The 25,075-nt window shown below is 45.9% G+C and overlaps 1 protein-coding gene and 1 pseudogene across 2 annotated transcripts in view; one reads left to right on the top strand and one right to left on the bottom strand.

Annotated features, from left to right (window-relative positions):
• Window positions 1-25,075, top strand: part of LOC146342678 (alpha-N-acetylneuraminide alpha-2,8-sialyltransferase-like) — a 59,630-nt gene that overhangs the window by 20,666 nt on the left and 13,889 nt on the right. For both annotated transcript variants that reach the window (XM_084806208.1, XM_084806209.1), the window contains exon 4: window positions 23,744-23,821. In XM_084806208.1, coding sequence (XP_084662334.1) covers window positions 23,744-23,821 — 78 coding nt within the window. The remainder of the gene's footprint in view (window positions 1-23,743; window positions 23,822-25,075) is intronic.
• On the bottom strand, window positions 16,483-19,298 carry LOC146342679 (fragile X messenger ribonucleoprotein 1-like; annotated as a pseudogene).

Genomic DNA, 25,075 nt, shown 5'->3' with positions numbered 1-25,075 from the left:
CTAGAGTCAAAGACTCTATTTTTTCTTCTTTTACAGCTACTAGTTGGCTATTTGAGTTTAAAGTCCATAGTCCCTTTTAAGTATCTAACCACTGTTTTTACAGCGACCCAGTTTTTTTCAGTGGGTGAGCTGGTTTTTCTGCTTAGGATTCTCACAGCAGTTGCTATGTTTAGTCTGGTAGTAGTGATTAAGTATAGGAGTTCTGTTGCTGTTCTGTACTTGCTATTATTTGGCAAAAGTTCGCTTCATCCTTCCTTCTTGAAAAAAACTGTTTCCATTGGTGTTGCCACGGTGCTGGCACCTTTGAGTCGTAATGTCTCCAAAAGTTTAATAATCTTTTGTCATTGACTTACAAGATAGGAACCATCCTCTTCTCTTTCAATCTGAATGCCTAAATAGTACATTGCCTGATTCTTTTATTTCCACTTCCTTGTTTAGGTGGCATACAATTCCTGCATAGTCCTCATCCCTTTGTGTTATCACAGTGACGTCATCCAAATATGCAAGGATTAAAGTTAAATGTCCATTTCTGTTTCTGATATACTGACATGGATCTGCCATACCTTGTTTGAAGCCTTGCATTTTATTTAATTTCTCATTCCAAGCTCTTGCCACCTGCTTAAGTCCATAAAGTCCTTTCTTGAATTTGCACACAAGATTTGCTTACTTGGAGTTTGTGAAACCTGGAGGTTGTTCCATATACCGTTCCTCTGTTATCTCTCCATATGGAAAAGCAGTCTTTATGTCAAGGTGTCTTACTTGTATCTTTCTGGAGGCTGTTAGGAGTATTCTGATGGTGCTGTATTTAACAACAGGGGTGAAGGTTTCATCAGTCTTCTCCATACTTCTGTAGAAAACTTTTGGCCACTAATCCCACCTTGAAGCGTTCCACTTCACCTTGCTTTCTCTTGAAGACCCATTTTCATCCTATGGCTTTCTTGCCTGGTGGTAGTTTGATTAGGATCCACATCTTGTTCTTGTGCGGGGCTTCTATTTCCTCTTGGGCTGCTTCCCTCCATTGATTGGCCTCATCTTCAGCATTTGTTCAATTTCCTCCCAAGTTGACGGTTCATTGGATGGTGCCGACCATGCGAGGTAGAACAGGTGTCAAGCTGCTATACCTCTGTTGGGCCGTGGTGAGTGAGAGCTGGTTCTGGAATCTGATCTGCTGTCGCAGTATCTTCCAGCACATCTGTCTCGACATCTACATCCCCTTCCTCAGCTATACTGCCCTTGACCTCTAGTTCGCCTCTTGCATCATCTACCTTATCTTCCTGCTCCATATCTGGTGCTAGTGAGAGGGTCTTATAGCCATCATCAGGCCTCTCTGAGCTGTCTAATACAGTTCTTCTCTTGTCAGCTCTTATTTCGTTCATCAGAATAGACCAGGTGCCTTGTGCTGACTTCACCTATTTTTAAATTCATCACTCAATGACCTTGGTTCCTGGAGCATAGCCAATTAACACAGTCTCTTCTGCATGAATTACCTGTTCGTCATCTAATGCATTATAAATAAAGGCTCTTCCTACTTCATCTTTCTCCAACCATTTCTGTACTTCTCCTGCCTCTTCTGTGATGTCTTTTGTGATGCTCTTGGAGACCTTATTTGCTTCTAATACAATTGCCCTTGTTTTCCATTGCTCAAAGTTCTGGCTATTCAGCTTTGGTAATCTTCCAAACAAACCCCCATTAGTGTTTGAGGCCATTTTTGCAAAATGCTCAGCAGCCAAAAAGAAATCTAAGGACTAGCCTCTGCGTGTGTGAAGGGTAGAAAAAAAATCAAACAGTCTGGTAAAATCTGCTCTGCGTGTCTGGGCCCAAAACCTGAGGGGAATTACTTAGTATTGCTGCCTCTTGTTAGGCAGTTAGCAGAGAAAAACACAGGCAGGAGCAAGAGAGAGCAAGCCATGTGCTCCTAGCAATAGGGGAAGGCAGAAGGGAGAGAGAGAGAAGCAGAGGAGCAGGAAAACACATGTAGGCTATAGAGATCCTAGGGCAACCTATGCCCCAAATTCCCATGCATTAATGACTGCCAAACTGCACCCTTGCTGTAACTTGCAGATGGGGTTGCCATATTCCCAACATGTCCAAACTCCAAAAAGCCAGTAACTTGGAAGCTAAGGCTAATGCCTTAAATGATGTGCCCCATGATCAGCGATCCTGTGCAATGTCACAAATTGTGCTTGGTTACAACTTAACCTCCATGGACCCAGACTTCTTCTTGGTCTTTCAGGCCCAAATCCAGATGGGAGGGATGGTGTGCCTGGGACCAGCAAAGATGCCCCACGTTGTCCTGGTCCTGTATTGACTTATGAAGCATCTTAGGCTTACTGTATTGCAAGAGAAATTGTCTTGTGGGTTGACCCATGCCTGTTTGTTGCTTACATCAGTAGCTGGCAGAATGCATTGAACAGTGAGTGGGAACGCTATTCTAACAATCCTGTTTTTTGGATCCATTACGATAGGACAATTGCATGTAAATACAAGTTTCTTAATTGGAAACTGCACCATGATGAATTGGGGTGGGGCTAAAAATGATTCACCATCACATTAGGATTTCCACCAGCAGGCTTGTTGAGAGATATTTGGGGTTTCTTTGGAATCTGAAATGCTTGGTTGGGATTGAATTGGTTAGGAGGAGAAAGAAAAATATTCATTCTTTACTACAATTAGATTTCCACCAGCACGCATGCTGCAGGACCTAGAATCATAGAACAGTAGTGTTGGAAGGGGCCTACAAGGCCATCGAGTCCAACCCCCTGTTCAGTGCAGGAATCCAAGTCAGAGCATCCCTGACAGATGGCTGTCCAGCCTTGTCTTGAATGCCTCCAGTGTGGGAGAGCCCACCACCTCCCTAGGTAATTGGTTCCATTGTCGTATTGCTCTAACAGTCAGGACGTTTCTCCTGATGTTCAGCCGGAATCTGGCTTCCTGTAACTTGAGCCTGTTCCGTGTCCTGCACTCTGGCGTGATCGAGAAGAAATCCTGGCCTTCCTCTCTGACAACCTTTCAAGTACTTGAAGAGTGCTATCATATCTCCCCTCAGTCTTCTCTTCTCAAGGCTAAACATGCCCAGTTCTTTCAGTCTGTCTTCATAGGGCTTTGTTTCCAGTTCCCTGATCATCTTCGTTGCCCTCCTCTGAACCCTCTCCAGTTTGTCTGCATCCTTCTTAAAGTGTGGTGCCCAGAACTGGACACAGTACTCCAGATGAGGCCTAACCAGTGCTGTGTAGAGGGGAACGAGTACTTCCTGGGATTTGGAAGCGATGCTTCTATTAATGCAGCCCAAAATGGCATTTGCCTTTTTTGCAGCCACATCACATTGTTGGCTCATATTCAGCTTGTGATTGACAACAATTCCAAGACCCTTCTCGCTTGTAGTGTTGTTGAGCCAAGTGTCCCCCATCTTGTAACTATGCATTTGGTTTCTTTTTCCTAGGTGCAGAACTTGGCATTGATTCCTATTAAATGTCATTCTGTTGTTTTCTGCCCAGCGCTCCAGTCTATCCAGATCACTTTGAATTTTGTTTCTGTCTTCCAAAGTATTAGCTACCCCACCCAGTTTTGTGTCATCTGCAAATCTGATCAGCGTTCCCTGCACCTCCTCCTCCAAGTCATTAATAAAAATGTTGAAGAGCACTGGGCCCAGGACTGAGCCCTGCGGTGCCCCGCTCGTTACCTCTCCCCAGTTTGAGAAGGTCCCATTGATAAGCACTCTTTGAGTCCGATTCTGTAGCCAACTGTGGATCCACCAGATTGTTGTTTCATCTAGCCCACTTTGACCTAGTTTGCTCATCAAGATAACATGGGGCACTTTGTCGAAAGCTTTGCTGAAGTCGAGGTATATGATGTCTACAGCATTCCCATGGTCCACAAGGGAGGTTACTTGATCAAAAAATGAGATCAGATTTGTCTGGCAGGATTTGTTCTTGACAAATCCATGTCGGCTTCGAGTAATCACTGCATTGTTTTCAAGGTGCTTACAGATGGATTGCTTTAGAATCTGCTCCAGAATTTTCCCAGGGATTGATGTCACACTGATTGGTCTGTAGTTCCCAGGTTCCTTCTTTTTACCCTTTTTGAAGATAGGGACAACATTAGCCCTCCTCCAGTCATCTGGCACTTCCCCCGTCCTCCATGATTTCTCAAAGAGAATAGACAGCGGTTCTGAGAGTTCTTCTGCCAGTTCCTTTATTACTCTAGGATGCAGTTCATCTGACCCTGGAGATTTGAACTCATTCAAAGTCATTAGGTGTTCCTTGACCATATGCCTATCGATCTCAAGCTGCAATCCTGCCCCTTCAGCCTGTACTTCGCCTTTTGCTAGAGGGGTCATAGACCCGCTTTTGGGAGAAGAATGAGCCAAAGTAGGAATTGAGCACCTCTGCCTTTTCTTTGTCATCTGTTATCATTTTGCCATCCTTATTTAATAGCTGAACAACCATTTCTTTCCTGTGTCTTTTACTATGCACGTAGCTGAAGAAAGCCTTTTTGTTGCTTTTAGCATCCCTCGCTAACCGCAGCTCATTCTCAGCTTTACCCTTCCTGACGCCATCCCTGCAATTCTGTGCTACCTGCTTGTACTCTTCCTTTATTACTTGGCCTTCTTTCCACTTCCTATATGTGTCCTTTTTTGTTTTCAGGTCATCTCTCAGCTTTTTGTGAAGCCACATTGGCTTCTTCTGTTGTCTTCCACCTTTTCTTCTTCTTGGAATTGTTTGTAATTGTGCCTTGAGAATTTCCTTTTTAAAAAAGTCCCACCCATCTTGGACTCCTTTTCTCCTTAGAGTCGCTTGCCATGGGACCTTACTGATCATTGTTCTGAGTTTATTAAAATCAGTTTTCCTGAAATCCAGGGTACATGTTTGACTACACTCGCCTTTTGCTTCCCTTAGAACCAAGAACTCAAGTACATCATGATTGCTTTCCCCCAGAGTTCCTGTAACTGCTACTTTATCCACTAAGTCATCCCTGTTGGTTAGGATCCAGTCAAGGATAGCTGATCCTGTAGTTCCTTCCTCTGCTTTGTGTAGGAGGAAGTTATCCGCCACACAAGTCAGGAATTTCCTGGAGGGGGCATGTTTTGCAGAATTTGTCTCCCAACAAATATCAGGGAAATTGAAGTCCCCCATTACTACTACATCATGCTTCCTTAAAACATTGGCTATTTGCTTTTCAAAAGCGTCATCCTCATCTTCTCCTTGATTGGGTGGCTGGTAATAGACTCCGACCACCAGGTTCCTTTTATTCTTTGCTCCATTTATTTTGATTCAGATGCTCTCAATGAGGCTACCAAGCTCATTGTCCTGTATTTCTGTGCAGAGATATGTATTTTTCACATCCAGCGCAACCCCACCTCCCTTTCTGTTCCTCCTGTTCTTTTTGAACAAGTTATATCCTTCAATTGCTGTATTCTAGTCATGAGAGTCATCCCACCAAGTCTCAGTTATACCTATCAAGTAATAATTTCCCTCCTGTATTAAGAGTTCAAGTTCGTTCTGTTTGTTTCCCATACTCTGGGCATTAGTATATAGACATCGAAGACCATGTGCTTCATAGTCTGGCTTTCTTCCTACATGTGTCTGAAGACTATTATTGGGCGCTATTAGAGCTGTTCTCTCCATTGCGGTGCATGAGCCTTTGTCCATTGTTACCCCCAACTTTACATCTCCCTTCCCCTAGTATTCAGTTTAAAGCCCTCCTGATGAAGTTCTTCATGCTGTGGCCAAACACATTCTTCCCAGCCTTTGTGAGGTGCAACCCGTCCCTTGCCAACAGCCCATCTTCCAGGAAGTATAGCCTGTGGTCCCAGAATCCAAATCTCTCACGTTGGCACCACCTTCGTAGCCAGTCATTCACCAGGAGTATTTTTCTTTCCCTTTCTAGCCCTCTTCTAACTACTGGAAGGATGGATGAGAAAACTATCTGGGACCCAAAGTTCTTGAGTTTCCTTTCTAAAGCTTCAAAATCTGACGTGATTTCTTCGTAGCTCCACTTGGTGGTATCATTTGTTCCCACATGGATGAGAAGAAAGGGATACCTGTCAGTGGGCTTTATGAGTACAGGCAACCTTGCAGTCACGTCTCTAATCCGTCCTCTCGGGAGACAACATACCTGGCGAGTCCACGGGTCTTCGCGACATACTTGGGTTTTGATCCCACGCAGCAAGGAGTCTCCCACTACTACCACTCTTCTCTTCTTCTTGTTGTAAGCCTGCATTTCATTGCCCCTGCTTGACTGACCTTCAGCCTCTTGCTCACTCTCATGCAGGTTCCCCTGTGATTCTTCCTCTGCAGGCTGTCCTCCAGTCTCATCCTCAAGTACCTGGAATCCACAGCTCCACTGCTTCCACTGGTGCAGAGTGGCGTCTAGTTCTTCTTCTCCTGTCACCCTTTTCCAAGGAGTATCCTCTACTGCATTTTTCCTCACCTCAGCATTTCCCACTTCTGCCTCAGCTTGCTGTTGCTTTTCAAGCTTCTGGTCTTCATTTTGCTGCTGTAGTTCCCCCATTCTGTCCAAGAACTCTTCGTGTTCTCTCGTTCCCCGGAGGGTCGACAGTCGCTGCTCCAGTCCACTTACTTTTTCTTCCAGCAGCGTGATCAACTTGCACTTGTTGCAGGTGTAGGCCATGTTGTTCTCAGGCAAGAAAACAAACATTACACACACCTTGCAGGTCACCACCACAGGAGAGTCTTGTCCTTCCATAGCCTCTATTCCTTTTTTGTGTCTAGCTTTCTGATTGTTCTAGACTAGCCTGTGCCTGCTCCTCTACTCAGTAGAGGTTAAAAGCAGAGTCCCACTGGTGTGGAAGTGTGTGTTACAAGACAAATAAATGGGGGGGGGGAAGTTTGTAAAAAAAGAAAACAAAAACAAAATGTTAGGGGCCTCCCCCATGACCTCCCCTGCCGAACTCCCCTGGCCAACTCCTGTTTGCTCCCCCTGTTCGCTCGCTCAGGTCGCGCTCTCTCTCGGAGCTTGCTTCCTTCTGTGGTCCCTGGACCAGCTGGAGCGGCTTGCTCTGCTCTGCTCTGCTCAGCTGGGAGGTGGGAAACAGACTGAAGCTTCCCGCCCACACAGATGCTGGGAATACTCAGGCCACCCCCCCCAATTCAGTTGGAGCTCTCAGAAGCACCTGGTGAGCTCACAGCCACTCAGAAGGAAACAGGACAGCCCCCTGGGCTTCCTGCAGCCCACTTACCTCTTTGCCTCTGTCTCCTTTGTCTCCTTTGTCTCTTCTACCTCCTGGTGAGCTCACAGCCACTCAGAAGGAAAAAGGACAGCCCGCTGGGCTTCCTGCAGCCCAGTTACCTCTTTGCCTCTGTCTCTTTTGTCTCTTCTACCATTGCAACTCTCCTGGCCAACTCCTGTTTGCTCCCCCTGTTCGCTCGCTCAGGTCGCTTTCTCTCTCGGAGCTTGTTTCCTTCTGTGGTCCCTGGACCAGCTGGAGTGGCTTGCTCTGCTCTGCTCTGCTCAGCTGGGAGGTGGGAAACAGACTGAAGCTTCCCGCCCACACAGCTGCTGGGAGTACTCAGGCCACCCCCCCAATTCAGTTGGAGCTCTCAGAAGCACCTGGTGAGCTCACAGCCACTCAGAAGGAAACAGGACAGCCCCCTGGGCTTCCTGCAGCCCACTTACCTCTTTGCCTCTGTCTCCTTTGTCTCTTTTGTCTCTTCTACCTCCTGGTGAGCTCACAGCCACTCAGAAGGAAAAAGGACAGCCCGCTGGGCTTCCTGCAGCCCAGTTACCTCTTTGCCTCTGTCTCCTTTGTCTCTTCTACCATTGCAACTCCCCTGGCCAACTCCTGTTTGCTCCCCCTGTTTGCTTGCTCTGGTCGCTCGCTGTCTGGGAGCTTGCTTGCTTCTGTAGTCACTGGACCAGCTGGAGCAGCTTGCTCTGCTCTGCTCAGCTGGGAAACAGACTGAAGCTTCCTGCCCACATAGCTGCTGGGAGTACTCAGCCCCCCCCCATTCAGTTGGAGCTCTCAGAAGCACCTGGTGAGCTCATAGCCACTCAGAAGGATAAAGGACAGCCCCCTGGGCTTCCTGCAGCCCACTTACCTCTTTGCCTCTGTCTCCTTTGTCTCTTCTACCACTGCGACTCCCCTGGCCAACTCTTGTTTGCTCCCCCTGTTCACTCACTCTGGTTGCTCACTCTCTGGAAGCTTGCTTGCTTCTGTAGTCCCTGGAGCAGCTTGCTCTGCTCTGCTCAGCTGGGAGGTGGGAAACTAGGGATGTTGGAGAATTCCGCCATGGATTCCAGGGAGGCTGAATTCCAGTGAATTTGCCCCCCCAGAATCCATGACGGAACGAAGCAAACCCCCCTGCCACCCCGTGAAATGGGCCCGGAACGGCGCCTACCTGGTGTTGGCCGTCCAGTGCTCTGCGAATGGTGGCCACATCTGCGGCCGCCATTGGCCTTCCTTTGAATGGCCATGATAGGCTACGTAAATATTTACGTAGCCTATCATGGCTAACGCAGGGATGCCATTTGCGTCCCTGCGGAGGCCATGATAGGCTATGTAAATACTTACATAGCCTATCACAACAAAAGGCAGGAACGCAAATGGTGGCCGCTACGCCATTTGCGTCCCTGTCTTTTCTTTTGCCATGATAGGCTACGTATATATTTACATAGCCTATCACAGCAAAAGACAGGGACGCAAATGGAGTAGCGGCCGCCGTTTGCATCCCCACTTTTGCCGTGATAGGCTACGTAAATATTTACGTAGCCTATCATGGCTCAGCGAAGGGACGCAAATGGTGGCCGCTACGCCAGCCTCCATTTGTGGCCGCAGACCTGCAGCAGCCGGATGCCCTGCTGCAGATGCACCCGGCCAGTGGCTCCACGGAGTCACCGCGGAGGGGAGCCGGCCGGGGAGGATTTTGGGGGGGGAGGGATGGAGTGCCTCCGCCCCCACCGCGGATGCCACTTATGAAACAGGTAAGTGGTTTCGTCCATCCCTATGGGAAACAGACTGAAGCTTCCTGCCCACACAGCTGCTGGGAGTACTCAGGCCACCCCCACCCCCCTATCTGTGGTTGCTTTGGAACTCAAGATTGCCTGATGGGGATAAAACATTTTTGGTGTTATGGTGTTGCTGTTAAAAAGAAGCGTAAGTGAAAGGCGTAAGCCATCTCTTTCACTGTACTACTTGTTTGCTTCAGATTGCATCTTCCCAACATCACTTCACACCAGAAAAGGTGGGTTCATGTTTGTGAGCTCAGTTGTTTAACTTCATATTCTAGATAACTCCATGTGAGCACCTTTTAGAGGGGGAAAGGCACTGTTCTAAATTGTATGTTAATACAAATAATTAAGCAAACCATTTCTGCTCAAAATCAATATGTTCCCCACTCCCACACTGCCAAGATGAACTGAAACAGGTATTTTTTTTTTAAACCTGCTTTGACATTTCTCACCATTACTAGCAACATCATCAGTTACAATGGTGCTAGGAAATACAGTTACAAGCACTACAGCCCAAGTCATTATCAGCAGTACCACTTTCAGCCCAGCTGTATCAGAGGAGACCCTCATTTCTCACTGTCAACTCACCTAGTAAAAGCAGGGGTCAGTTCACAGAATAAAAGGCTAACTCACAAGAGGATTCATCTAGCTCAGACGCTTCAAAAGGCAATAAAGAACCAGGACAATTGTTGTTGTTGTTGTTGTTCAGTCGTTCAGTCGTGTCCGACTCTTCATGACCCCATGGACCATAGCACGCCAGGCCTTCCTGTCCTGCGCTCTCTCCCGGAGCGTGCTCAAGTTCATATTCATTGCATCCGTGATGCTATCTAGCCATCTCATCCTCTGCCGTCCCCTTCTCCTTTTGCCTTCAGTCTTTCCCAGCATCAGGGTCTTTTCCAGGGAGTTTTCTCTTCGCATTAGGTGGCCAAAATATTGGAGCTTCAGCTTCATTATCTGTCCTTCCAATGAGCACTCAGGGTTGATTTCCTTTAGGATGGACTGATTTGACCTCCTTGCAGTCCAGGGGATTCGTAAGTGTCTTCTCCAGCACCACAGTTCGAAAGCATCAATTCTTCGGCGCTCAGCCTTCCTTATAGTCCAGCTCTCACAGCCATACATTACTACTGGGAAAACCATAGCTTTGATTAGACGGACCTTTGTCGGCAAGGTAATGTCTCTGCTTCTTACTATGCTGTCTAGGTTGGCCATAGCTTTCCTTCCAAGGAGCAAGCGTCTTTTAATTTCATGGCTACAGTCACCGTCTGCGGTGATCTTGGAGCCCAAGAAAATAAAATCTGTCACTGCTTCCATTTCTTCCCCTTCTATATGCCAGGAGGTGATGGGGCCAGATGCCATGATCTTCGTTTTTTTAATGTTGAGTTTCAAACCAGCTTTTGCACTCTCCTCTTTCACCTCAACAAGAGGCTCTTTAGATCCTCTTTGCTTTCTGCCATTAGGGTGGTATCGTCTGCATATCGGAGGGTGTTGATAATTCTCCCAGCAATCTTAATTCCGACCTGTGATTCATCCAACCCGGCATTTCTCATGATGTACTCTGCATATAAGTTAAATAAGCAGGGTGACAATATGCAGCCTTGTCGTACTCCTTTCCCAATTTTGAACCAATCGGTTGTTCCATGTCTGGTTCTGACTGTTGCTTCTTGACCCTCGTACAGGTTTCTCAGGAGACAGGTAAGGTGGTCTAGTACTCCCATCACTTTCAGAATTTGCCACAGTTTGTTGTGATCCACACAATCAAAGGCTTTAGCGTAGTCAATGAAGCAGAAATAGACGTTTTTCTGGAATTCTCTTGCTTTCTCCGTGATGCAGCGAACGTTGGCGATTTGATCTCTAGTTCCTCTGCCTCTTCGAAACCCAGCTTGTACTTCCGGTAGTTCTCGGTTCACATACTGCTGAAGCCTAGCTTGTAGGATTTTGAGCATCACCTTGCTGGCATGTGAAATGAGCGCAATTGTGCGGTAGTTTGAACACTCTTTGGCGTTGCCCTTCTTTGGAATTGGAATGTAAACTGACCTTTTCCAGTCTTGTGGCCACTGTTGAGTGTTCCAGATTTGTTGGCATATTGAATGCAGCACTTTAACAGCATCATCTTTTAGGATTTTAAATAGCTCGGCTGGAATACTGTCATCTCCGCTAGCTTTGTTGTTACTAATGCTTCCTAAGGCCCACTTGACTTCACTCTCTAGGATGTCCGGCTCAAGTTCAGTGACCGCACTATCATGGCTATCAGGGACATTCAGATCTTTCCTGTATACTTCTTCTGTGTATTCTTGCCACCTCTTCTTAATCTCATCTGCTTCTGTGAGGTCCCTGCCTTCTTTGTCCTTTATCATGCCCGTCTTTGCACAAAACGTTCCCTTGAGATCTCCAATTTTCTTGAAGAGATCTCTAGTCTTTCCCATTCTGTTGTTTTCCTCGATTTCTTTGCATTGTTCATTTAAGAAGGCCTTCTTGTCTCTCCTTGCTATTCTCTGGAACTCTGCATTCAATTGGGTATATCTTCCCCTTTCTCCCTTGCTTTTCGCTTCCCTTCTTTCCTCAACTACTTGTAAAGCCTCATCAGACAGCCACTTGGCTTTCTTGCATTTCTTTTTCTTTGGGATGGATTGAGTTGCTGCCTCTTGAACAATGTTACGGACCTCCGCCCATAGTTCCTCAGGCACTCTGTCTATCAGGTCTAATCCCTGAAATCTATTCCTCACCTCCACTGTATATTAATCAGGGATATGATTTAGGTCATACCTGAATGGTTTAGTGGTTTTCCCTACGTTCTTCAATTTAAGCTGAAATTTTGCAACAAGAAGCTCATGATCTGAGCCACAGTCAGCTCCAGGTCTTGTTTTTACTGACTGTAGGGAGCTTCTCCATCTTTGGCTGCAAAGGACATAATCAATCTGATTTCGATATTGACCATCTGGTGACGTCCATGTGTAGAGTCGCCTCTTGTGCTGTTGGAAAAGAGTGTTTGCTATGATCAGCATGTTCTCTTGGCAAAACTCTATTAGCTTTTGTCCTGCTGCATTTTGTACACCAAGGCCATGCCTGCCTGTTATCCCGGTGATTTCTTGACTTCCTACTTTAGCATTCCAATCCCCTATGATGAAGAGGACATCTTTTTTTGGTGTGAGTTCTAGAAGGTGTTGTAGGTCTTCATAGAACCAATCAACCTCAGCTTCTTCGGCATCAGTGGTTGGGGCATAGACTTGAATTACTGTGATGTTGAATGGTTTGCCTTGGATTCGTACTGAGATCATTCTATCATTTTTAAGATTGTACCCCAATACTGCTTTTCCCACCCTTTTGTTGACTATGAGTGCTACTCCATTTCTTCTAAGGGATTCTTGCCCACAATAGTAGATATGATGGTCACCTGAATTAAATTCGCCCATGCCTGTCCATTTTAGTTCGCTGATTCCCAAGATGTCGATGTTCAATCTTGCCATCTCATGTTTGACCACCTCCAGCTTACCTTGATTCATTGATCTGACATTCCAGGTTCCTAAACAATATTGTTCTTTACAGCATCGGATTTTCTTTTCACCACCAGACACATCCACAGCTGAGTGTCCTTTCGGCTTTGGCCCAGCCGCTTCACTCTTTCTGGCGCTACTTGGAAATACCCTCTGCTCTTCCCCAGTAGCATATTGGACACCTTCCGACCTGAGGGGCTCATCTTCCGGCGTCATATCTTTTAGCCTTGTGATACGTTCCATGGGGTTTTCTTGGCAAGAATACTGGAGTGGGTTGCCATTTCCTTCTCCAGTGGACCACATTTTGTCAGAACTCTCTGCCATGACCTGTCCGTCTTGGGTGGCCCTGCACGGCATAGCATATGGCTTCACTGAGTTACGCAAGCCCCTTCGCCACAACAAGGCAGTGATCCATGAAGGGGAACCAGGACAAAGTGGGGCACAAAAATACTGCAAAATGTCATTTGAAAATGTGATTAACCTATTCCAGTTTTAGATAAGCCAAATCCAGTTAGCACCGTACTGAAGTCAGCATTGAGTATAGAATTAGTGTATATAATAGTTAAACTTGTATGTTTTAACCAGTAATGGCACATTACCAACCAAATTCTTGAAAATGAAAATGTTTCAGCTTTCACATAACTGAAGTAAACAATGTTTCCAATTTAACACAGAAAAAATAGGTTCTTGCTTCTTTTTAATTTGATTTGTTTAAAACAATCATTTATAAAGATTGCATCAATATCTATTAGCAGAAGGAGATCCAGCTTTATTGAAACTGTTTGCATACAAAATATTTTGCACTGTAATCAGACAAATGTCAACAAAAAATTCAATATGATGCAGCTAATAAGTACAGAGAATATTGCCCAAGAGCAGTATGAAGGATTTTCTCTCCAAGAGTGCTACCACCTATGGGAAAACTGTGCCTTCACTGGGCGAGCCCACCTATGGCATTTCTTATTTTTAGCAAATTCTTATATTTCAGGGATCAAGGAACTCTCTGCCATTATAACTTAAGAGTTTCACAATCTGACCCTTTTCCACTGCCACCAGTTCTCTTAAAGAGCAATCTTATGGCCGCTAGACAATGTCTAAACGACCATAGAGTTTTTTGGTTTCTGAGAACTGAACCTGGAGTCAAGGCTCAGTTCTCAGAAACTGTGGTCCCCACCCCCTCCCCTGCCACCTCATAGAGGGCATGGTTCTTCCCTGTCTCTGCACTGGTAACCGCAGCACAGAGTGGGCGAAAAGGGGGCGTTCCTGGGGGCAGGGAGAGGAGGAGAGCACGGAAGCATTATTACGGCACTTCCTACGCACCATCCAGCATCCACCCTTCCTGCTCCAGCATCCCCAGCGCTGTCTAGCTGCAAATGCAGAGCGTCAGAGCGGGGAGGAGAGGGTCCCCTTGGAGGAGTTTGGAGGTGGCTGACTGTCCCAATAGGATTGCGCCCTTAGTATAATTTAAAACCTCCTAGTAGCTGGGTATAAGAGACTTAGGCATGAAATGGGCACCAACAGTAGAAACAAGACTAAATTTATTAAAGGTATTTTTTGTACATAAGGGAATATTTACGTTGGTGTTTTCAAAAGACTGCTTACTGGCTATTATATAGGACTCAAGAGACACTGGGACAATTTACACGGCTGACTTAATGTGGTGGCAGAGCGCATTGGGGTCATTTGTGACAAATGACGCTGCCATCAATCCACTGCCAGCCCATAGCATCTGTCCCCAAAATGCGCATTTTCAGAAAGTCCTTTTACTCTGTTGTTTTTCTTAAATGCGGCTCGGGAGCAGTTCAATGGCAGTGTGCTCCATCCTATTCCCCCCCCCCATTAAATCCTGGGCATGCCTCTGTGACCTGCAAGTAGGGATGTACGAAAGTGACTTACCTTTCGCGGATTATGTTGGTGGGGGGGGGGGAGGCGTTCCGTCCCTCCCCCCGGAATCCTGGCCGGGGGGGGAGGCGCTCCGTTCCTCCCCCCGGAATCCTCGAACGGCCGGCTGTGCTCCGCGGCAGCTCCACGGAGCAGCCGGCCAGGCTCGGCCAGGCCAGAGCCGTCCGCAGCTGGATTTCCAGCCGCGGAGGGCTCTGGGTAAAAACAAAAAAACAAAAAACCGCGTACACAAATGGCGACTACAGCCACCGCCATTTGCGTTCTTTCTTTTTGGCCGTCTTAATCTACGTAAATATTTACGTAGACTATGACGGCGAAAATAAAGGGGAACGCAAATAGCGTAGCAGGTGCTATTTGCGTCCCTTTTTCATTCCCCGTTTTAGCCTACGTAAATCTTTATGTTTCAGACTCAGACCATAGCCGCCGCCATTTGCGTACGCCTTTCTTTTTTTTACCCAGATGTTGTAGGCTACGTAAAAACTTACGTAGCCTATCATGTCTCTGTAAAAAAAACCAAAACAAACTGCAAATGGCGGCGGCGGCAGCCGGTCGGAAGACCAGCCACCGCAGCTGGAGCCGCCGCCACCCGGAAGATCCGCCCCAGGTAAGTCTCGTCCCGGGGGGGATCCGTGGGGGGGGCGGGGGGGCAGGCTGTTCCGCCACAGATTTTGGGGGGCCGAATGCACTGGCATTCAGCCTCACCGAGATCCGTGGTGGAATTCTCTGCCATCCCTAGATTATGCACTTCTCTTATGCTTGTGTTACTTTGCAGCTTGAAAAGTGTACATGAAAGGGAAAAGGGGGTGGGAGCTATACCTCTCTCACAGTTTGCTAGAATGGGTCAAAATTGCACAAGTGGGGTGCCTTCAGGGTTCCTCTCCAAATGCTATAGTGGATAATAGCAGGATTTAGCTTCTTCATTGAGAAGTGGGTGTAAAGGGGAAAAGAGGGTTGGAGCTATAACTTTCTGACTGCTTGCTGGAATAGGGCAAAATTGTGCTGCTGGGGTGCTCTCAGTACCAGGGGGAAGCCTGGACTGGGGTGGGACACAAGCTTCTCTCATTGGTTGAGCAGCACCTGCTGGATTGATGAGGTTCAGTTCTACTCCTCCCACCCAACCTGGAAGTATCTTGCTTTCAAGCAGTGCGTGACCCGTGAAAAGTAGGGTTTTAGGTACAGTATACTCCACTTTATTGCTTCATGTGTGTGGTTCTCTCCATGCTGGCTGCAATGGGGAGGGGCGGGGAGCTTGGATTCCTGGGTCCAATATCAGAGCACTGTCTCCACCCTCAGAACCAGGAATCCAAACTTTCCTATGGCTCTCCGAACACTGTCTATGGGCCATAGGATTGTTCTCTAAATGTTGAAAACTTTAAAAAATATTTGTTAAACTGTGCACAGCTTGTTGCCATTTTTTATATGCTTGCTTGTATGCATGGAAAAATGATATTAAAAAAGCAGAAAAACAAAAGAGACAGGAGCCAAGTTTGTACAACTCTGTACATAATCAGCAACTCTCCTACTGGGGTAATTTTAATTAAAAAATAGAATAGCTTAAAATGAAGGTCCTGCCCACTTATTTTTCAAATAAGTTTGATCAGGAATACAACCATCCCCCATCCACTATTCTGGGCAACCAAACTTTACTCTGACTTCAGTTACATCCGCCACAGACTCCAATGAGGCTGGATTCTTTGGAATCCAGCCTCCTGGAGTCCGTGGCGGAATGGACTACCCCCCCGCTGCCCCCCCTAAATCCCCCCCGGGACGGAGCCTACCTGACGGCGGCTGGTCCGGGTCTCCTTCTTCATTCCGCAGCCATCCACTGCGGAACAAAATGCGTCGCTGCCGTTGGCCGTGATTGGCCGCCATTTGTGTCCCTGCCATTGGCTGTGATAGGCTACGTAAATATTTACGTAGCTAATCACGGCCAATGGCAGGGACGCAAATGGCATCCCCTATGGAAGTTCCGGACTCCCTGTGGAATGGAGCCGGCCGGGGAGGATTCCGGGGGGAAGACTGGATCGCCTTCCCCCACCTGTGGACCCACCCACGGGCCCCAGGTAAGGGGATCTGTACATCCCTAGTTACATGTTTTGAATCCAATAGGGGTGTTGCACTTCTACCATGTCTTCACTCCTCTGTGAAGGTAGCTGTTGATTTCTTCTGCTTCTGACCAGTCCTAAACTCATCTCTGTGACTAGACTCTGTTTCAGAAGCATTTGGTGCTTCAGAATTAGTTCTTGAAACATAGCTTAGCTCACACCTGCTGTACCTTCCATTTCTGTAGAGTAGGCTACGTCTTCCAAGGCCTGGGCCATCATCACCTATATATCCTTTTTCTTTATCTATGAGGTTTGGTGGTTGTTAAGAAGTAGCCCCAATCTGTCAAAGCTGTTCATCAATTTGCAACCTCTCGAGATGTATTTAATCTACTTCCTTTAAATAATTGAGGTGATAATCCAAAAGAATTGCTGCATTTGTGATGCTGTTCTTGGTTCCCACAAAGACAAAAGGGACCATCCGCTGCCAAATTTTGAGTTCAGGTTTTTGCATTCTCCCTGCTGCAGCTGATGACACCTCTGTTTGTAGATTTTTCAAATTATTTTGAGCCTCAATTTTCACTCGCACAACACCTAATTTATTTATTATTTCCTGAATGCATTTTCCATTTTTCCCCTATAACTCTTCCTGCTACGTTTCTTTGGACTTGGATGACATCTTCAACAAATTCAAGGTCACTTCTTGCCCTCTTCACTGCATCTTGATTCTGCCCATAAATATGGAATGTACAAGTGTCTTCAAGATCAGTAGATGTCACTTCTGATACTTTCCTGGCTTGCTGAATATTAGCACCATGAATACCAATGGCCAGACCCATTAGATTGGGGTGCAGAACTTCCAGCCTCCAGGGCACCCCAATCCAGCCCATGCTGCCTCTTAGGGTTCTGCCAGGAACAGGGCTTAAGCGTCAGTGCCCACCCCTGGACAGAGCAACAACCCTTTCTCACTGGCTGAACAGCACCTATGGGGTTGATTACGTTTTTCATGATGAAACTGGCTTTGGCCTGTCAGGGGCACACAAAGCAAGAAAAGCAGGATTTTAGGTAGTGCATACTTGGCTTTTCTTGCTTTGTGTGCCAACAAAGAAAAGAGAGGGTGACATCAAGAGATGGGTCCACACCCCCAACATGATATCAGGGGTGGAACCTTGCCTCCTCATGTCATCCAACCTGTGGGGTGCAGAGTGGGGGGCAATCCAGCCCTCCAAACAGTTCTGCTTCACTGCATTAGATCTTCACGTACAACAAGCTGTTCATGAAATCATGAAGCAAACAGCTCTCTAGCTGTTTGCTCCCTACTTAATTGCTCATTAATAACTATAACGTGGTGCAAAGACTTCACAAGTGCATATCAATTAGCATATTTGTGTTTTGTTCTTACTCCATGGATTGACAAAATGGTATGCTGATGGACTTCAGAATCATATGTTACAGAGATTGTCCCAACTGCCTTTTTTGAAGTCCCTGTGTGCAGATCCTTAGCACACATTTGCCTTAAATCTTCTGGCACATCATGTTCCTGCACTGAGCAGGAGGTTGGACTCGATGGTCTTACAGGCCCCTTCCAACCCTACTATTCTATGATTCTAGGGTTTCATCTTATGAAAAGTATCCTTCGTTGCAGGTTTGTTGGGATTCACCAATCTTAAACTTTCAATTGTGACAATTTCATTGTAGGTAGCATCACAAGCCACATTTCTATTACATAAAACTCAGGGCCAACAGGAGAGGTGTCCCACAAGAACTGTCTTCAGAGAGCCTGCCCGCTCAATGGATTGCCCTGAGTGGATCCTCAGGGTGTGCCAGAGGGTGGGTGCCTGCTCTGGAGAGCTGTGCTGGTTGCTCTCCCCCTCCAACATTTGTCACAGATGGAGAGCAGGGCTGGCGGGGCTTTCCAGAGTGTACCACTGGATGGGCGACAGCTCCAGAGAGCCTCACCAGCCCCTCTCTCTTCCTGTGACTGCAAGAGACCAACCAGCAGGGCTCTTGGGAACAGCCAATACAGAGGCCAGGGGCTCCTCTTGATAGGGAGGGGGAGCAAGTAGTTTGCTGCTCCTCCCACACCACCTCCTGAGGCAGGGGATTCACCCCATCTTATGGGAGGGGGAGCCCTGCTCACTTTGGCCAGCCACAAGCTGCATGGTTCCTTTTCTTTAGCCCTGGAATAAACCTCAACTTCATCACTTTCATTTGTATGTTTATTGTACCCCATAGGTGGAGGAAACTTGAAGTCATGGAATGAAATCTATCTCTCTGGCTGCGAGTTATTCTCAAATGCAATAGTTATTGTTCTCTCTGTGATTAGCATAACTTAGGTTGGCAGGTACCAGGAAAAAACAATTGGGGATGGCTGTTGTAGTCAAGCTTTTCTATGGAAAACCTTGATGTCTGCCATTGGACACAGAATTCTGGGCAAGTTGGATATATATGTCAGTCCTAACAATGCATTTCCCAAGAATAAATTAAAATAAAACAACTGAGTGAGCTTTTTGGGTGATGAAACCAACAACTCTTCTCTTGTGCCACAGGGTTTATGATGCCCGTTGTGTGTTGCTTTGCATTTTTTTAATTGCATGGCATGCCCTGGGGGTAAATTCCCAGATACAGGAAAAAAGAACATTGACTGAGGTTGTTGGTCCCAGGATAAGATTTCTAGCACCTTTGTTGAGAGGAATGTTTGAAAACCCTATGATCATATGCAATATAATAGGTGTGGCTGCCTTTTCAGGCAGATTGCTTGAGCCAACCCAAGAATCATTGACGGCTTTTAGTGCCAGCCTTTATGATAGCTGTCCAGGACACACCTGAAGGAACGCCAGGAGAAGCAGGGTGAGAGAAGGGAGGGCCGTGTCTTGATGCCATTCTTCTGTGCCATGTCTTTTGATTTACGGCTTGGAAAGCAGAACTTCGTGCTGGTCTTCTGTGTGGTCTTCCTTGTCAGCCTCACTCTATCGCTGTTGCAGAGGGCAAACAGGTGAATGAGACACTCAGTTTAGATGACTGAGCTGGGGGATATTTGCTGGTGCTGGTGTTTTATTATTATTATGCATCTATATAGAGCTTTAAGGATGAATGCAGCTGTCAATCTCAGTTTCTCATTTTTCCAGTCTTTAAGCTTTGTTTGTCCTGAACTTTGAGAATTTATTTGCTTAAAGTTTGCATTTTTGTGTGCATTTCCCCTAATGCATCCATTTTTGTGCACAACTTTGCTTAATAGACAGGGTTTTTTGCAGGCAATTTTTATAATATGATGCATATTAACATTATTTTCACAGGTATATGCATTTTTCTGTACACTTTTCTCTAATATACATATTTTTGTGTAGTTTTTTTAATTGGAGACTTCTGTTGCAAAATCTGGAGAAGTCTGAATTTTGAATGGTAACTGAATTTTGGGTTGTCTACTACTGCTGCCAGTGGTATCTATTTTATTTTATTTATTAAATTTATTAATTGCCCATCTGGCTGGTCACCCAGCCACTCTGGGCGATGTATAGGATATAATAAAACAGTTTAAAACAATAAAATTCTACAATAAAAACATTTTCTAAAATACCCTAACCCACCCCAAATGCCTGCCTGAACAACCACGTTTTTAATGCACGGCGGAAGCTCATTAAAGCGCTACCCTGCCTTTCTCATTCATAAAAGCTTCTGGGCTCACTAGGAGTCAGAAACCCTCCCGCTGTCTAATTAGGAAAAGAGGAAAAAAGGGGGGGTGGGAAGAGACGGGGGGGCAGGGGAGACATTGGCGCGTCCTTTAATAGACATAGGATTTTTATGTTTTTCAAAACTGGTGGTCAAGCGTTAAGTAACTCCCTGCCTATATCCACCTCGGAATGAACTTGGGTAAGCCCTTGGGGTGCCTGAGGAGAACCACCTACTCCAGACTCTTCTCCCCTCAGCGCTGCTGCCCTGCTTCTTCCATTCTTCTTGCTCTGGTCACACCAACGCCCACAGCTCTTCTTCCCTCCACACCCCTCAAAGCAACAACAAACACACCAAAATACGTGCTGGCTCCACTTCCTTAAAAAAAGAAAAGAAAAAAGGGCACCTTTCTCTTGAGAATCTATAGCATCTTTTTCCCATTGAGAAAATCTGAGCATTGCTGCTGCTTTCTCCCTTACACTGTTTCTATGGGTCAGGATAGGCTTATTCATCAAAGCAGTTTTCTCCCTTCTTATAGGCATAGTCTCGCAATTTTCTGATGTGTCGGGATAGTGGCTCGACTCATTCATAGAATATGGGCTGTTTACTCCATTCATAAAAGCGCAGTTTTAGACTTTAATCTTTCACATATCTCAATGCTGAGTGAGAGTCTCTGTGGAACCCCCCCCACCTTGTGTGCATGTTTACTCTGAAGTAAATCTTGCTCCCCTGCAGTCTCAAGCAGGGGAGTAAGCCTCCCTTACTTTCAAGTATGACTTCATGGGGAACATGCTGCGATGTTTGCTTTTTCTCCAGATACAGGATGGGGATTCACCCCAGTGCTGGATGGGAGGGGAGAGGGGTGGGGTAAACTACAGGGGCTTAATTCAGCACTTCCAGTAAACTTCCTTGAGCAGGGAGCATTGACGGGTGGGGAACAACCCTCTCTCACTGGCTGAGCAGCACCTATGGGGTGTTTGATGACGTTTTTCATGATGAAACTGGCTTTGGCCTGTCAGGGACACACAAAGCAAGAAAAGCAGGATTTTAGGTAGTGCATACTTGGCTTTTCTTGCTTTGTGCGCCACTGATGGACCAAAGCTCATTTCATGAAAATCAGTTCAGGCAGTTCCTGTAGCAAAGATACTGAAGACAGAAGAAAAGTAATTTTCATTGCCAGATAGATTTTTAAAAAATGCATTTTTAAATGATCAGCAGCTCAGTTCCATTATTGGTTCCAACATATCGGTAACCTTTGGGTTCTGCTGCATTTCAAATCTGGTCAAGAATTCTGCATCTTGAAACATGTTTTTCAAAATTGTTCAACATTTGAGTGCCTATGGAAAATTGCAGGTCAGGGGACATAAATGATAGAAACTGAAAACAAAACATGATTCCCATTTTTAAATGGGAGTTTTACAATTGTGCAAAAAATAAAAAAGCGCTAAACATTTCAAATGAGAGTTCGGGTGTCTTTTTTCTTTCTTTCATGGGAAGTTTAATTTTTGAATGTATATTTGGTGCTTGTTTTCCTAGAAAAAATGCAGAAAATGAAGCAAGAAACTCCTGCTCACCTGGCATTCAGAATTCTTTCAGAATTCTTACACTTTCTGGAAAAGTGGGACTTGCAACTAAATAACCCAGGGCAAAATGCTGCTGTTCTGTGTTTCTGCCACTCCACTCTATTCCTTCTCCCATTTGCTTTTTCTTTTTTCCTCCTCCCAACAGTTCAGTCACCATTCTGTGCCAAAGAGCTCACTCAGTCCTCTTTGGATTGTTTTGGGGGCTCCCTCCTTAGTGTTTTTCCCTAAATATTTTTTGTACTTCTACAAAACGTGAGGTTCTCCTGAGTCTGAACATTAGATAGAAGGATACCTCAAGAAAATAGAGGCTCCTGACATTTTGAGTTCTATTCTGGTCAATAGGGGGCATTGCTATTCCTCAGAGCCCCAGATCTATTCCACAGAGCTCTGAGCATCCATTGGTGCAAATAGTTTTTTTGTTCTCAGCTTAATTGCCATGTGAACAGGCAATTTTTGAGGGGAGGGGTGGCAGCTGGGGAGGGAATGATTAACTTTTTCTACATGCTGCAAGACCCCCCAAATTCCTCTGCATGGCAATTAAGCTTAGAAAATGTTTTCCATTGGTTTCGGATTAACTGGGGGCGGGGTGCAAATTAACTGAATAATTTATTTTTAGTTTATTTGGATGAGAAATTAATTGGCTGGCACTGCTTCCTGTGAATTTTTAAAAAAATATTTGTAACTATTTCTAAATATGCATATATATATATCTTGTTTAGAGGGGCTTGAACTTGGATAGGGAATAATGGTCCAAAGTTGAAACTTCCCAAAGTCCAGATCAGCCAAGGAGAAGTCAAGTAGCAAGGTCAAATCAGTTCAAGGTCAGAGCCAGCAAGTTCTCAGAGCACAGTAACATATAAGGATTTAGTATAAGGGGCAGTCATAGGCAGTCCAAGGTTCCTTATGGGAGTCATGTCAGAAGCTCTTTGTCAAAAATCTACTTGTGAGCATTTATTCTTGAGGAGCCCTCTTCAGGCACTCCTTTGCCTGGCCACTGTCCTAGCCCGAATCTTTTGGTGTCGGCATTCTCGGGCCTGGGGGTGGTTCAGCATCCCCTTCTGCTCAGAAGCTGAACTCTCTCCCTCTCAGGGAGGCAGATCTGAAGGTATCACCACGGAGGGCACAGGACTATGTTGAGCAGTCCCAGGGCCCTATGAGGCAACCTTTTCCCTGGGGGCATCTGGCTGTGAAGGTTCAAGCTCTTCCCCCAATGAGGAATCCCAGGGAAATCATGAATATATATATATATATATATATATATATATATATATATATGAAATTGTATATTTGTGACCTATGAGCCTGGCCCCCAAAGCATTTAAGTGCCTAGCAACACTCCTGCTGGTAAATATACCCAATAAAGTGGAAACTCAAAAGCTAGGGCAGAATCTAGGAGAGGGACATGCTGCAAGCTTCCCTAAATTTGTAGTAAAAGACCTGTGGACTACTCACAGGTCTTCAATACCTTTAGATGCTACTAGTTTGAACAGCAGGACAACATACCAAAGGAAGGGTGACTTGGTGGGGTGGGGCAGTGGGGCAGGGACATGTACCTGACATTGAGACATTGTCAACCAATGTCAACCAATGTCAGGGACATTGAGGGTGTCAATGATTAAAAAGGTAAAGGTGTCCCCAACCAGTCGTGTCCGACTCTAGGGTGCGGTGCTCATCCCCGTTTCTAAGCCGAAGAGCCAGCGCTGTCTGAAGACACTTCCGTGGTGATGTGGCCGGCATGACTGAACACCAAGGTGCACGGGACGCTGTTACCTTTCCCGCCGAGGCGGTACCTATTTATCTACTTGCAATTTCTTGCTTTCGAACTGCTAGGTTGGCAGAAGCTGGGACTGAAGACGGGAGCTCACTCCGTCGCGCAGCACTCGGGTCTCGAACTGCTGACCTGCCGACCTTCCTGTCTGCAGTTCAGCGTCTTAACCACTAAGCCACCGCGGCCCCTAATCAATGATTATGATTAATGATTAATCATTAATTGATTAATCATTAATTGATTAATGATTAATCAATTATCCTAATCAATGATTAGGAGCTCTCAAATTAACTGCAGTCCTACATGGGACTTGTTTTCCAGAGAGCAGGCTAGATTACAAGGACTAGCGAAATGTCAGGAACTGCGTTGGTTACTGGAAACGAAGAATCTCTCAGGAAGGTGAGCATTGCTGCTTGGGGAGGGTGTTTAGTGAAAGTGGGACTGTCTCCTAAGGATATATTTGGTAGCTCTTTTGGCTCAATATATGAAATCCCCCCCCCTTTGGCTGTGGTCCTACTAGAGTGGCCATACATCCTACTTGTCACAGGACAGTCCCCTATTTGAAAGGCTGTCCAGTCCAAGTCTGATTCAGTGATAAAGAACTGTAAGCAGTGACAGTGTGGGCCTTGAAGTTGTCCATCAACAGTTAGTACTTGGACAGGAGTCTAAGGCCCTGGGCACATGTAATGACAACCCATCAGTTTAAAAACGGGTTGCTGTGTACAGGTGGGCATACTGCCTGCAGCATGCCCACCCCTTCTGCTTTACAGCCCAAGCCACGATCGGCTCATTCCTAGATTGTAAAACATGACATGTGAACCTGGACTGCTAGATTGCTTAAAAGCTAACCCAAGCACAAACCTGCCCATCCCTGACAACTCACTGGTTTTTAAAGGCATGGATTGTCATTACATGCGAAACAGGTCTCTGAAGGAACTCAGGTCACCTGGTCAGTCTTCCCCACAATGGTGAAATGTATTGTATTTTTATTTAAATGTATCGTATTTCTAAATTGGTATCTAAACATATAAAGTAGCACATGCAAATTTTATGCAAATCTTTATCTTTTGTCCTCTTTTTTGCAATGCATTTCCGCATTTTGGGTCATGTGTAAGGGGCCACCCTACTTGCCACCGCCTTGGATTCCCACCCCTCAATCACTTCTGTCTCCTAAAGCTTCATTGTCTCTCCACCTTCTCTGTATACCACACCACACCTCATCTCCTGTCTCTAGACCCGATATGAGGATCTTTTTTTTTTTTTTTGTCCCTCTTGGCTCAACTAACACTGAAGCTGTGCTATGTTATTAACATTCTATGGGTGATATTATAATGAGATTTGGGTTTCACCTGGATCATCTCCTGGAGGTCCTTTCCAAAGCAGTGATTCTGTGACTGCAACAATGGAAGGGTTAACGTCCTTTTGTCCTCTGCCTGGTGGCAGCAGGCAAGTGGGGGAACAAGTTTGTAATTTTGGTAGTTGCAAATGGGAGAGACTCAAATGAGACTAGGCTAGAGGCTGGAGTTAGAGCTCTGGGGGTATGTTTAGGGTTTAGGGTGCACAAGCCCCTTAGAAACGCTGTGGGGAAGCAGCGTCTGCTGGAGGGTTACTGCTCCAAATCTCCACTTTTGCTCTACCCGTGCATATATGTAA

The sequence above is a fragment of the Heloderma suspectum genome, chromosome 6, assembly GCF_057233095.1.
Source record: "Heloderma suspectum isolate Gila_16-S chromosome 6, 16-S_ref, whole genome shotgun sequence".
Lineage (NCBI taxonomy): Eukaryota > Metazoa > Chordata > Lepidosauria > Squamata > Helodermatidae > Heloderma > Heloderma suspectum.
The sequence above is the reverse complement of the archived record's forward strand: the minus strand, read 5'-3'. Positions and strand labels throughout refer to the sequence as shown.